Source organism: Mirounga angustirostris, unplaced genomic scaffold (genome assembly GCF_029215605.1).
Source record: "Mirounga angustirostris isolate CCGP_5_RB_7025 unplaced genomic scaffold, mMirAng1.0.hap1 SCAF_10, whole genome shotgun sequence".
Classification (NCBI taxonomy): domain Eukaryota; kingdom Metazoa; phylum Chordata; class Mammalia; order Carnivora; family Phocidae; genus Mirounga; species Mirounga angustirostris.
The window spans coordinates 120130413-120145527 of NW_026991718.1; the positions used below are offsets into that span (position 1 = coordinate 120130413).

At 46.6% G+C, this 15115-nt stretch overlaps 1 protein-coding gene across 5 annotated transcripts in view; it reads right to left on the reverse strand.

The window, feature by feature from the left end:
• The window catches only part of CHD6 (chromodomain helicase DNA binding protein 6), a 196546-nt gene that overhangs the window by 11503 nt on the left and 169928 nt on the right, over positions 1-15115 (reverse strand). For 4 of the 5 annotated variants that reach the window (XM_064573191.1, XM_064573193.1, XM_064573194.1 and 1 more), the window contains 7 exons: positions 11428-11488; positions 10497-10713; positions 8909-9117; positions 6263-7816; positions 3088-3251; positions 2514-2720; positions 894-1346 (listed from right to left, as the gene is read on the reverse strand). In XM_064573191.1, the coding sequence (XP_064429261.1) occupies positions 894-1346; positions 2514-2720; positions 3088-3251; positions 6263-7816; positions 8909-9117; positions 10497-10713; positions 11428-11488 (2865 nt within the window). The remainder of the gene's footprint in view (positions 1-893; positions 1347-2513; positions 2721-3087; positions 3252-6262; positions 7817-8908; positions 9118-10496; positions 10714-11427; positions 11489-15115) is intronic. The other variant, XM_045885780.3, reaches the window with a different exon arrangement.

A 15115-nucleotide genomic window follows, 5' to 3' on the forward strand; every position in this document is an offset into this window, starting at 1 on the left:
CACTTTACTGGATAATCTTGGGCAAATTATTCAATGCTTATTAGCCTCAGTTTCCTCATCTATAAAATTGGAGTCATAACAACACCTTCACAGAGTTGTGAAGATCAAATAGGACAGTCACACTAAAACCTGAACACAGTGCCTGGCACATGTCAAGCACTCAATGAATACTGGTTATTATTATTCCTTTTAAAATAAGAAAACATGAAATGTGATTCCTGTTTTGGAGCTTGAAATTCAATAAATGAGAAAAAACAAAACACAAAGGGAAGTCAGCTGTCTTTGACACATGAAGCAAAGTCTAAGGGGATCTCTCTTGGCCAGGCATACAGCTTCTAACCTTGTCTGTTGTTTACAATGATCTCCTCTGGGTTGAGGGCGTCTTGGCGTGATGCTGGTGAAGCCCTCTGGGGGAGATGCTACAGGCCCACTTCATAGGGGAGCACAGTGAGGCACGGTGGCATGCCCCATGTAGCCCAGAAGGTCAAGTCGTAGAGCCAGGATCAACATTCAGGATCCTGACCCCTGTTCCTTCTCCTGAACCCCAGCTCCCGGAAAACCCACTAACCCCGAGTACCATTGCCACAAACCCAACCTGCTGCTTTGCTTTACTCAATCACCAGCAGCTCTTCCGAAACACTGGAGGGTCTGGGCTGTTTGTATTTGGCAAGACCCCTGGCTCATATCTTCAGGTTGCATGCAGGTGAAGGGCCTGTAATGGATTAAACTTGTTTCTAGAAAAGACTGAGGGCAACTTATAACAAGAGAAACTAAGTAGGACATTTGAAATAGGGATAAAAGAGCCACAGATTAAAATTTCGTGTGTCTGAGGAAAGGTTTATTACTCAGAGTGGAAAGGGCAGGGTTTTTACCTAATGGTCTCATATACCCACCAAGATTCCTGCCTGAAGTGTCTGCTCCTTCAAAAAGATGAGGTCCATTCCTCCTTCAACATGTTTCCGTCTCCCCCTCCGCCTCCTTGTGGCAGCGTCATCTCTTCTGAGGCTTCCATTGACAATCTGTCCCGTCACTGGATGGATCAGGCCAGCTTGCAGAATCCCAGACAAGTCCATGCCAAGAGCTCCTTGAAGTGAACCGATAGCCCCGATCTTAGGGGTGCTGGCGCTCACTGGGAAAGGAGACGTGACTCCCGGGGACCCCTCTGATGTGCAGGAGAGATCTATTGCGGATTCCCCGTGCCAGCCATTGAGGACGATGGGGGGGTGCCCGTGGGTAGCAGAGAACTGTTCCAGGCTCCGGGCCTTTGCATCCCTCTCCACCTCAAACTCGTAGGGACGTCTGTGCTTCTGGTCATCCTTTGTGAATACTGGAGCCAGGAAGGTCTCCTGCAAACACACACATGGAGGTTTGAATGCCACTTTTGTGGCTGAACGGCAGCTCCTTCTCCAGCCCGGACTTCCTCGGGCCTGGCAGGATTCCTAATCAATTCTTAGACGTTTTTCCACTCAAGCCTTCTCAAACTTTAGCACCAAATAACCTGGATAGTTTGTTTTTTAAAAGATTTTATTTATTTGAGAGAGGGGAAGAGCATGAGTGATGGGCAGGCAGAGGTAGAGGGAGAAGCAGGCTCCTCGCTGAGTGGGGAGCCCGATATGGGGCTCCATCCCGGGACCCTGGGATCATGACCTGAGCCGAAGGCAGATGCTTAACCGACTGAGCCACCCAGGTGCCCTCACCTGGATAGCTTCTTAAAATGTCAATCCCACTTCAGTGGGCCTGAGACTCTGTGTGCCTAACAGGTTTCCAGGTGCTGCTAATGCTGCTGGTCCAGGAAGTACCCCTGGAGTTGCAAGACCGTAATCCAGGGAATCAACCTCAGATGTACATCAGAATCCACTGGAAAAATTAAAAAAAGGCAGTGTGCTAACAATGTACCTCAAATTAAACTTGAGTTATAAGCCTGAGTTTATAAAACCCATTCCCTGATTTCCCTAATTTCTATCAGCTGCCATCATTCTCACGGTCTTCCAAGTACGGAACACACTGATCCATTCACGCCTCCCTCTCCTAGTATGTTTATTAGTCATCAGGTCATGCCTGCCAACATCTGCCCCTTTCCCTTTGTTTGTACCCACTCTGGCACTAACCTGGTCTAGGACCTCATCTCTTCATCAGATCCCCACTTGGCCTCCCAGCCTCTGGCCCTCTTCTTTCTCGACCCTCCTCTCCCAAGAACCTGCCCACCAGCCCAGCCGAGCTGTAAAACCCTGCTTTCATCATGCACTTCCCTGCTCCAAAATTTTAGTAGCTCCCTGCTGCCTACGGGATAAAATCTAAGTTCTTCAATTAATACCAGTGACTTTACAGAAAGAAAAGAAAAGAAAAGAAAAGAAAAGAAAAAAACCAAAGAGAAAAACCAAAAGCCCAAAGAGAGAAAAAAGGAAAAAACCCTATCCATTCAATAAGTATTTGCTGAATGAAATGACTCAACTGCGAAGTGCAAAGCATCGTTCATTGCTCGTGTCACAGTGACGCAGCGCTCGGGGCCTCACCTTCTGGATCGGGGCCACCAATGCTGCACCCCCGCTGAAGCCGAGTTCGGTCGCTTCTGGCTCCGAGAGGCTCCCCCGAGAACAAGTACTGCTGCTTAACGCCGGCGGGGGCAGGGTGCCCGAGGGCTCGTACCGCGGGCCGGACGGCCACTTCCCCTTTAACACCACGTGGCAGATATTATCCAGGCGGTTGATTATCACGCGATCCTACAAAAAAGACCAAACGCTCAGAGGAGTAAGCACCGAGCTACCCAAATTCTCAAAGTCCCTAGAGACCAAATGTCACGTTTTCTAACCAGAAGGAGTTGATTAGAAAAAAAAGCACTCAGATGTACTCACTTTACAAGTCTTAAAATAAGTTCTGTGCTCTGGACAATGAAAACTAAAATTAAAGCCACGGTGCTTTAAATACGAAGACAGTTTTATCTTATGGTCGAGTGTGTATTTCTTTAATGTTCATATGTGACATTACTAACACCTTTTCAAGATATTAGACATTTCTCTGAGCTTATACTCAGAAATACTCTACAAGCTGAGAATGCTTTGGGTAGAGAATGCATGCTCTGGGGAGTACCTTTGGCCACTCGGAGAAGGAAAAGAGGGTCTTCTCCTGGAGCAGCTGAGCAATGGTGGGAGCCCGAGCCTCCTGCAGGTCATCCCCAAGGTCTCCTGCAATGCCTGATGTCGAGCTTTTGGTCTCCTCTTCAGAATATTTCCCTGGGTAATCTGTAAAGAAGGCTTTAAAAAATTAATCCGGTACTTGGGAGACAGTAATGATCTGAATGATTAAGACACCTGATCTGTCTTTTCAAAAAATTAGCCCATTCTGTGCTAACTTATTTGAAATTGAACATTAATTAGCATGCTATTTCCAGAAGAACCCTATCAGTTAAGCCATAAATGCAGATCCTTTCTCTAGGGCTATCCATGCAAGTCATGTGATAATTCAGCATCCACACACCAACAAAAACAACAAAAGAAAAGAGGAGATTGTCCTGTGTATCCAAGATTGAGAGCAGAATGAGCACCGAGAGGCTTGTAAATGTGGCGTAGCTGACAAGAGGAAATTGAACATTATAATACTAATACATCTGAAGGCAGTCTTTGAAACGTAACACAGCAAGATGCTGATGTTAATGACGATGGATGAGAAGTCCTGAAACTTACAACAAAGGTAAAATAGACCTGCTTCATGTCAAAAATGATGCAAAGAAACCTAGAACATTTAGATTACTTCATTAATGGAAAGAAATGGAAATGCAACTCATTCTTTTATGTTTCACTGGTGAAAGTTTATTATCAATGTGAAACGGATCTTTAAAGACCCACTTACCGGTAAGGGAGGGAATGACAGGGAATGAACACAGGGTAGCAAAACGTCCAGTGCAGGAAAAGTGGTGAGCCTCTTTTCTTGTGAAATGACAAGGAATGTCGATCCTTTGAAATGTGGAGATTTCACTTGTGAGTGTGCACCAAGTCTAGGAGCTGCAGGGACCTCTCACCATGAACAGGACCTTGCTAGGTCAGTGGATTCAAGGATATACAAGACAGATGTGGCCCTGACCCTCAGACTCTTAACGGTTTCATGGGGGAAAGACAGTCAAGAAAACAGTAATAATAAATGAATATAACTAGAGGGGCGCCTGGGTGGCTCAGTCATTAAGCGTCTGCCTTCGGCTCAGGTCATGATCCCAGGGTCCTGGGATCGAGCCCCGCATCGGGCTCCCTGCTCTGCGGGAAGCCAGCTTCTCCCTCTCCCACTCCCCCTGCTTGTGTTCCCTCTCTCACTGTCTCTCTCTGTCAAAAAATAAATAAAATCTTAAAAAAAATAAATAAATTACAACTATAAACAGTGGCAAGTGCTATAAAAAGAAACAAGCTGCCATGATAGGGAGTAAGAGCTGGTGGAAGGGAGGGCTTCTCGAAGGAGAGAACACCAAGAAGAGGAGGACGATGGTTACTCTGGACGTGCTGAGGAACTAAAGAGACACTTCCAGGGGGAAAGTACAAAGATGAGGGTATAGGGTAGAATCATTTAGGTAATGCTGAATTCTGTAGGTCATGATAGAAAATTCGAATTTTACTCTATATCCGGTGGGGAGCATCACTGAAAGGTTTCAAGCAGAGAGGCTGGATTTGAGTTTTAAGAAAAAGTAATGATGTGTGAGAGAAAACCCCGGACAAAGAGCCAGGAGATCTGGGGGCCTGCCCTGACAGCTGTACCAATTACTGCTCCTTGACGGCAGACTTCCAGGTGCAGAAACAGACCAACCCCTCTGCCCCACCTGTTCCATGTCTCCTGTGTGTGGAGGACCCCCTCTGAGGTCTGCAAAAGCATTCTGAAAAGCGCTGGCACAAGGGGCCCGCCCATGAGTGCGTGCGCCACTCACCGAAGCTCAGCAAGCTGACACTGCGCAGGGCATTGATGGACAGATGTTCCTCCTCTAAGCCATATTCTTCTACACTCTGCACTCATTTCACTGCCTGGACTTCCACAGACTATTTGGTGATTTTCCCCACAACAAGGCTCAAAAAACAACGTGGGTTTCATAATCTAACACACGGCAATGATCCTTTGTGGCCTAGGCTGAGGATGGACAAGGTCAGAGATGGGCTCGCCCTGGGTCAGCTGGGGCTACAAGTCGATTAAACTACTTTCAGTAGCCTCTCTGTCACTATCCTAGCTAGTGTGTAAATTTTAACTTGAGTTTGGAACCCGTCTCAAGGGAGTCACTAATCACAATGACTGAAAACAAAGGTGAGGGAGCTTACAATAAAAGGGAAGCTAGATCATGCAGGGAAGCTTAGCTAAGCTCCCCTCCCTCTTTCCCTCTGTGATATAAAAGTCACTGTTGCAGAAGGAGAAGGCTGTGTCTGTCTACATCCCTGAGTACCTCACCCAGCATTAGGCCAGACACAAACAGGGATTTTGTCTTTTGTGGGGTTTTTGAGACAATAACAAGGATAAATAGAATGATTTTTGTTCATTCTAAAATGCCCTCTTGGGTCTGAAGAAGTAAACACAACAGTAAAAAAGTTAAAAACCATTTCTTGTTGCTCAGAATCTCCAATCAAGGTATTTATATCCCTTCAAGGGGATATATGAGTCATTTAGACTCTTAACATTTAAAAAGTCCTCCTAACTTAAAGTCTTATCTAAGACTTCCCTTTTTAAAAAGCTCAAATGTATTTGTATTTTTGAGTTACCTGTAATTTTGTTATTTTTATTCCTGTTATTAAAATGAATCTAAACCAAATGCACCAACATTGAATCACAAGGTTTGGACAATGACAAGAATAAATAGCACTATCTTTTCTCACCTTAATAAAGATCACATTTATTTGTATTTTTGTGGAGTTCCTGAAAAATTAACTCCCCCCCTATAGAAAACTGCAGGTTCTTGACATTCCCAGGCTTTTCTACTTTAACCGGTTTGAAGGGCTTCGCCTAGCGGAAGAACAAGTTCCTTCCCCTCGACACCACATCTAGCATCTACCGTAGAGAAAGCAGCACAGAAGCCCTGCCCAAATCACACGGCTAATGCAGCAACAGTGCTACAATTGTTTATAACATCCTCGATGTTCTAGAATGATCAGAGTTAAGCTCTTATCTCACTTTCAGACAAGGCCTGTGACCTCTGGTCTTAAACCACAGGGAATGTGGGCAGGTGTGACTCAGAAGCCGCGCGCCCCTCCCCACTCTGTGAGGACTGGCTCATCCAAAATACCACAGACCCCACAGACTGTACCTTGAGCATGGCCGTTCCCGTCTCGGTCATAATCATCTTTACTCTCAAAATCCATGTCTTCGGACTTGAGCTCACTGGCCTCCGGATACACAGCGAAAGCTTTTTTCCCCTCAGCACTGTCCTTCCAAGGCTCTTTTAACAGCTCGTGCTTCCCCTGACACGGCTCTGCCGGAGGAGCAGGGGGCTCAGGCTCCACTGTGACACTATTGGTCTTGTTTCTGTACATGTCTGGGTTATAACCCTTGGGTTTCTCCACTTCCAGCTCCTCGCTCTCGAGGCCACGCGTCCACCCCTCTGGGTGCTTGCAGTGACACAGACAGGCTGCTGGAGGAAATGCCCCCTGCAGTCCAGGGCTCTGGCTCATGGCCTCCTCCACATGGAAGCCTCGGCTCTTTTCCCTCAGGATATCAGCAGTGGGCTCGGCTAGATGCACAACCTCGGGCCTTTGCCTCAGGCCTGCGGCCACGCCTACATTCTCCTCTTCATTCTCCTCTTCCTCCTCCTCATCGCTGTGGTTCTGACTCAAAACCAATTTACTTTCTAAACTTTTGTTTTCTAATAAATCAATTAATTGCTGATCTGATGACAGGCTTCTTCTGGAGTCACAGACACTAAGATTGCACATATCTACAAACCCACTTTCATTTCCTTGATCCAAGGAAGGGGAAGCTAAGCATTTGGCTTCTAGCTGCCCAATGCTTTCAGGTCTCTGCCCCGTGTCACTGCAGAGCTCCCCTTCCCTCGAAAGAGACAGCAACAGATGTTTTCCATTTTTGATGTTCATCTGAGCTACTCCTGCTTCTAAGCTGTCCATAAAAGAGGGGCCTGCAGATGTTTCTGCCTCGCGGCCACCAGGCTGCCAATTCCCATCCTCGCTGGCCGAGACGGCCAGAGCATCCCTTCTGGGTTCTGTCCTGGTAGTGCGGCTCTCCTGAAAAGAGCCCGGCTTCCGACTCAGGGCCTTCTTACCATACATCATGCCCTCCAAGGACTCAGGCAGCAGACGTTCATCGTGGGGGATGGAAATGACATCCTGAACTTTAGAAATAAAGTTTTCACAAGTCATGTCGGATAAACTGCCCGCAGGTGCAGCCAGATGATCATCTCTACCTTCTATTTTCACTAGATTCTCAGGCTCATTTTCAAGGGGCTCTGAAGTCCTGCTCATCTGAGTGTATGTGAGAGATTCGTATAGTTTGGAGTTGGTCTGGTAAAGGCAACAGAGACTTTCTGGTGCCTGGGTGTCCGTTCTCTTATGTTGGGCATAGTTTCTGTAGGCGTCCAGGAAGGACAGCTGGGGGTCGGTCATGATGTAATAGTCAGTGCGGTTCAGCCCATGTTTGGCGGTGCCGACGAGCAGGTCTCGATCGTGCTTCCCACACTCCCACCAGACCGGGAGGTAGAGGCTGGGCCTGCAGAGCTGGAGGCGCTCGTGCAGCTGCGGACACCTCAGCACTTGCTCTCGGACCTTCCGCAGCAGTTCGATGCGGTACAGAGTTCTCGCGGCCCGTTCCTCAGTGATGGGTTCCACGTAGATGCTGGGATCTGGGGGACCTGGAAAGGCCAACACAGAGCCTATCACTGAAGGCAGCCCCAGGACACCTGCCACCCACCTGAGCCCCTGTGTCTCTGGTCTAACAGCTTAGCTCCCTGGTTCCCCAGCACACAGTCTGAGGCGCGCGGGCCCGACACCACGAAAAGCTACGAGAATGCAAGGTTTCTGTGAAACAAGGCCAGACCCAGTGAGGGTGAAAGAGGAGCACGAAAACTTCGGTTCTACAAGGTAAGCGTTCATTCAGTAAGCATGTACTGTGCCCTCTACCTGAAGTACCGTACACATGTCACTGAGTTCTCACAATGCTAGGCTGTAGCATCATTATCCCTGTTTAAAGGATGAAGAAGGAGGCTCAGATATGCTAACTTGCTCAAGGTGGCAGAACCAGGATTGGAGGCCAGGTCTCATCAGTGGGACTGCAAGGCCCAGCTCCTTACAATCTATCCAGCTCCCTGGTTTTAATGAAAACACCCTAACCATGTCACACGGGGGCATGCTGCTGTCAGCCCAGGACCCACACTGGGTGGACTCCATGTTTGTTTTAGCTTTTGTACAATATAGTCAGATGAGCCACATCTAGTTTATCTACAAAGTGTGAGGCGGGAGAGGGACGAGGAGGAAGCTGCAGCATCTCAACCAGGAAGCAATTTCTCAGAAGGGGTCTCTACTGGATCAGGGCATGTTTAAAAGACAGCCACTTACTTTCTATAGTTACAAGTCAATACACAGGGAAATAGTTAAAAGTTCCTAAGATATAATCTAAGGAGGGAGCAAAGTTCACCACAGAATAAATCTCTGAGACTTAACAATACGTTGGAGAAGGTAATTAACAGTAGCCTCTCCTCTGTGAGGTGTTAATCTGAATTTCAATTTTTGTTGACATTGCATCGTTTTGGGAGAGACATTTCATTTTATGAGGGTGGACCCAATGAGCAGTTCATGAATTTGTAAAAACCCACTTGTCTTTACCTGAATTCTTCAGGTAGACTCTACTCTTATAATCAAGATTACCTGAAGTGATTCTGTACCTTGAAAATAAACATGCCCCTTCCCTGTGTCACTGGGGACATACGGACAAAGAGCTTTCTCACCGCCATCCTTCCATGTGGGCAGACGACAGACGTTCCGGCACATGGCCACAAAACTATAGAAGTAGTGCTCCAGGCTCTCATCCGACTTCTTGTCCAAACGGGAAATGATGCGGAACTGTGTCCAGTCAAAAGTTTTCTTTTCTTGATCATAAACAACCCCAAAGGAGGACACTGCTCTGTAGAAGTCGGCTTGCTCTCTCCTAGTCCACCTTGGGATTTAATCAGAAAGGGAGAGTGAGCTGTTTTCCCTTAAGAGAAAAAAAAAAAGCCAACAACTACTTACTGAGCACCTACTAGGAGAGTCCATGGAGTCAAGAAAGCAGGTGGGCCTGGTTTGCCTATTTAATTACTTTTATTTAAGTTAAATTGGGCTGAGAGGCTTATAATGAGAACAGCCTATTATCCTACCACCACTTTCAAATCTCTCAACTTTTTCTTCCGGTATTTATCTATTTCTAAGTCATGTGTGCAGACCTGCTGTCTCCTGATTCATTAATTTTAGAGATTACCTCGTTTGTTTCCGCTGATGGGAGATGAGGATCTTAAAATACTCTGTGTGCTTAAATATTTTTCCTGATTTTGCCCCCTGTATGACAACCAGAATCAGAATCCTGGAGGGACCTGAAATTCACCCCCTTTCTTTTCCTGATGAGGAGATTGGTCCAGAGAAGGGAAGTGACTCCCCCAGCCACACAACTCCCCTGACCCCTATTTCACATTGACTTTCTTCCAGGTTTTATTTAGGCAGGTAGCCCATATCTAGGACACTAAGGTTCTCCAGCCTCTACATCCTGTAGGGTTAAGATAATGATGGAAGGTGGTTGGATTATTATACCCTGCCCATAGTCTTTATGGCCTCAATATGAGGACAGCCTCATAAAGGAGTTAGGCCAGGAGTAGGGTGAAGGGCTCAGTGGAGGAGTGAGAAGCAGGGAAAAAGGGCTCGAGTTCTTCTCTTTGGAGTTGTGAAAGATGGGAGACCTATTTTCCCAAATTTCATAAAGTCAGAAGGTGTACACAGAAGTGGATTTGCTATTTTTTCTATTTGGTATTCTTTTACTTCACTGGCTGTTACATCAGAAGGGTGAATAGAAAGATTCAAAGAACTACAGCTTTGTTGATTTTTTCTGGTGGCATCATTCCTAGCCTGTGCTGGCCTTCTGTAGCCATTTTTGGTGTAACTCTCAGATGGGCAAGTAACTCCTGATAATTTATCCCCCTCCCTCTGGGCTGGCATTTTATAGTACTTCCTGTTCTCAAAGGCTTGATAAGGACTGGTAGAAGAACATGGTCTGATATATGCTAATTTTAAATCACATTTCCAGGGATTGGGGTCCAACTTAAGGAAGAGGGTCAAGTTGGAAAATCACAGAAGTCTGGGAATTGTGAACAAAAGGGTTTCCTAGATCTCGTCAACTCCCCAGCCAGCACGACAATACCATCCCTGGAGGCTGGACTGAATTAATTCTGGAGACCACCTAACTTCACAATGAGAACATTAAATGCACTTGGTCTCTAGCTATCAGCATTCCCTTGTCACCTTTACTCGTCGGCAGCTCCATATGCCCTTTGGGTCACTGACTTTTACCTCTTTTGAGCTTCCTTGTTGATGAGATCCATTTCTGAGGTTCTCCTGAACATCTCTTCCTGGACCCAGTATCCTTGGTTACCTGGTCCCAGGATTTCTGGTCGGCAGAGTTCTTTGCGGTTACAGCGCTGGTACACAGTGACCAGACGTCTGAGGCGAGCCGTGAGTGCAGATGAAACTGGCCAGGGTGATTTGTCTGGGTCGGAGCCATCCTGGGCTTCAAACATCAGTGAGGATATTAGTATTTACAAACAGAATCAAAACAAAGGTGGCTATTTTTGTTGTTTTGTTTAAATAAGAACACAGCTGACTCAAGGACCTGATCAGTCGGCTCAGGAGCTAGGCAGAGCCGGAAGGGTTGCAATTCTGCTTTAGAAACAGCTTTCGGTTGTGGTTGGCTCTGTCATCTCTCACATACAAATATGTCTGTCCACGGTGGCAGAACAGATTCAGGGACCTTGCTCTAAGGCATGGGAATGAGCAGGCCCTCTGTGGCCTTCTCCATATACAACTATGGGCTTCTGTGTAGCTGGGTCTTCCAACTGCCAAAGACTTTGTTAAGTTCAAATTCAGAAAAAACTAAGCAAAAAAAAAAAACAAACCACATCAAACCAACCCTCCCTAACGTTTCTCCCACCAAATGAATTAAATAAATAATAAATCAATGAAACCACAATTCCTTTTCCTCTCCCTGACTCCATCCTGACCTCAGATATCACTAATCTCACTTCTGAATTCCAACGACAGGTGGCGGAAGCTTGCCAGAGCCCCATTCAAGCTCCATGTGTGACTCCAAGAGAGCCTGATGAAGGTCAACCGAGCTTTCTAAAAGAGCCTCCTTAAAAAAGTGCATTTTTATTACATGTGAACTCCAGGATAGCTACAAACTGGGACCTTACTTTTCTTTGCCTTCAGAAGGACACAGTCTCACCTGCCTGGCTGTCATCCTTCTTTTCGCCAAAAATGCCATCACCTCCATCACGGGAACTCTCCTAGGGAGAAAGGAAGCCACGCCATCAGTAAAGCTGCAGCCCAAGACAAACCAGCTCAGACGGCCCCCATACAGCAGGAGATCTCTCCTGCCCATGGACACCTCAAAGACCTAATCGTCCCCGGTCAATAAAGCTTACTTGTGCAGTTTTAAAAGAACCAGAAAGCAGTTTATTTAAAATAAGCATTTTTAACTAGGACTGTACGAATGATTCTGTCTGCAGAGAATTAGCTGAAAGAACGATGAGCTGGCATGCTCTCCCTGGCAATTACATTTTACAAGCACTATTTTAGTTGTGAATTTAAATATTTGCGTTACCATCATCTCTTGCAATTTAATACTGTCATTTCACAAAGGTTGTGCCTGCATTTTGGTTTCTTTCTTTTTTGCTGTGGAATAAGTATGATGTTCATGTTCATTACAGTTAGCTTACTTCACAGCAACAGATGCTCTTGTCCTAAAATGTGACTGCTCCAGACATGAGACCTGATGGCGCAAAACCCCCAGGAATTTAAAATTAAAATCACAACTGAGTCTCCAAGTGAATCTGGAGTAATTTCACAGGCACAGAGCTTATCCAAGTTGGAGCGTTTGTCAAACTGGCTCTAATGGATTCCTTTACAAACCCTTTCTTGGTCTCAGAAGGGAACTCTGGAAGTTCTTTATATATGGTGTGTGGGAGAGTTTGGGGGTGGGAGAAGAGAGAGTGCTATTTTTCAACTGGACCCCATTTTTAACATGAAAACTTACTGTCTTTTTGATTAGCATCTTTTGACCTCAATGACAGAAGAGAATAACCCCAGGACTGGAGACTTTGGCCATGTTAGGGAGGGTCAGCAATCTGTGGTCTGCAGACTGTTTTTGTGTGGCCCTCAAGCTAAGAAGAGTTTTTACACCTTTGAAGGGAAGAAGAAAAAGAAGAGGAAGGGGAAGAAGAAAAGGGGAAATGGGAGAGGGAGAAGAATATGCAACAGATTCACTATCTGGTCCTTTACAGGAAACGTTTGCTGCCTCCTGGAAGAGTGCACACAGCACAGACCAGCAGACCAGGGATCTAGATTCAGTAGGAACGGAGTGACACCTATGATTGGCAATAGTCAAAATTCTAACCATTCTCTTAGGTCCCTAATACAATGGAAGAGGCTGAAAAAGAAAACCGTGAAAAGGCAGAGAGCAGGGGCACATTTTCTCTCTTAAAAATAGTGATAATAGCTAACATCACAGAGGACCCTGTGAAACCCTTTACGTGGCTAATCTCCTTTAGTTCTCAGAACTGCTTCATGAGGTAAAACGATCACTCTCCTCATTTTACAGATGCAGAAAACAAGCCCTGGAGAGGTTCTGTAACTTGCTCAAGGTCACACAGCTGGGTTTCAAACACCGTAGTCTGATGACAGCCTACACTTTCAACCACGCCAACCATCCAAAAAAGGGCAAAACGGGAGTCTGGGTTGAAGCTTTGTTTTGGAGAGTGAAACATATTTAGAATTGGAGAACACCAGTTCAATCTCTCTTCCTTGGCCCAAACGGTTTCTTGCCATCTAAGTGAAGAGACGGCAACCTCAGGCTCATCTACTGTGCCATTTTGGAGTGGGACTTAAATATGCCACCTCATCCTCCCCCACTACTTGGGTGGTTACAAAATAAGCAAAAAACTACCAACCATGCCCTGTATCCTTTCCTGTCCCCAAGAATATTTTTGAGTATCCTCACAGTATCCACAAAGATCCTTTGAATGCAGAAACTTGTAATTACAGACACTTCCAGGCTGAGAAACATCCTAGAGCCTACAAAACGTAGGAGTCAGGTGCCAGAGCTACCATGCTCATTACGCTGATGGGTGGCTAACTCGGGCGTCCGTCCCACACCCCAGATCCACACGGTGACTCCCAGCTTCGTGGGAGGCAGACATGCATGACCTGCAGGTTTCCCTTCTGGGGAAGTTTCTGTTGCTGCATAGTTAGTAACAACACGAGTACGGCAAGATTCTGGTATCGGCAAGTGCCTTTCTGTATATCCTGCCCTCTCTCGGAGGCACCTCCTCTCTCTGGAAATGACAGAATGGAGAGGACTCGGCTCATCAACAGCCCAAGTGGAAAAGATGTCATAACCTTAGCTAATAACTGATGCAAAGTGCACGTGTTATGTGCGGCTGCCGCGGCAGGCTGGGGTCACAGGAAGCACACGGAAAGCCCTGCGGCTGAAGTACACAGTTTAGCGTTTAGTATTTCAACATCTGCTCTCTCAGACTGTGAATCGGTATGAAAGAAGTATTCATCTTAGAGGAGGTGTGAATCTGTCATTTCAGCGTGAAGGGTCCAGAGAGTGCTGACCACAAGAACCGCAAAACAAAGGAAACTGAAAACACAACAACAACAACAAACAACACAAAGGAAACTGGTTATACTGTGCGATTTCCCCATCTGGAGCGTGCAGTGGTTTGCAGTCTGACGGGTCCGCGGCTCTTTGGCCGTGGGCAAGTTGTTTCATCTCTCAAGCTCATTTCTTCATTTGCAAAACGGAGGTAATAATACTTTATAGGGTGACTGTGGGGCACAAATGAGTCAATTATGTCGAGTGCTTAACCAAATGCTGGCCTGAAGCAAACACCTCATAAATGGTGGCGGGGACTACGGGAATGCTAATGAAACAGTCCCAACTACCACGTAGCCCCTCCCTGGTCCCATCTTCCACCTGCGTGGCGTAGGTGGAAGGCAGGCTTTAGGACGCAGGGGACAGCAACAGCAACCACAAAGGTCTCCTGGGAGCTGGGTCAGCGAGCCACCAGATACTACACCAAGTGCTTTCGATGCTGTTTCCACTTACTCATCATTTATTCATTATTCCGTTTTGACAGGAGGAAACTGGAATGGGGAGGATGATCACCTCACCTAAGATCATACATAGTTATTAAGTGGTGAAGGTGGAATTAACACCTAGAAGATCTGAGGGTTCTAGAGGGGAGGGGGGTGAGGGGATGGGTTAGCCCGGTGACGGGTATTAAGGAGGGCACGTCCTGCATGGAGCCCTGGGTGTTATACGCAAACAATGAATCATGGAACACTACATCAAAATAAATAAATTAAAAAAACAAAACAAAACACAAACCCAGAAGATCTGACTTCAGAGGAGGAGCTCTCACCACTGGGCAGCACTGCCTCCGGCAGGTGGAAGACACAGGACGCCGAATCCAGAGCAGTGTTCACTAACTAAGTCCAAACACGTCACTTCTCCACTGGGGTAGTGGCATGCACAGACTCCTAGGTACTGAAAACAGAAGGTGCAGGCTCCCTTGTTTGTGGCCGGCCCCCTCGGACCTGGCTGCCTGCCCGATTTGGTCTTGATGAAGTGGTGGAAGCCGCGGCACAGACCCAGCGGGACCTGCAGACCCAAGGAATTTCTTCTGTGCTCCAACGAAACCCTAGGATCAACCCAACAGGCAAGGAGCTGTCCTCTTATATTGAGCAAACAAGTACGCCCTGAGTGCCAGGAAAAAATGGAACCTTGTCTTTCCAGAGCCCAGTCTGGTGGTCATGAGAGACAGGCTGAAAAGTACTGGCCGTGCTGTGTGATTACTGCTCCTAAACACAGTGGGAAAATAAGACAGAGTCACCAACTCTGCCAGACC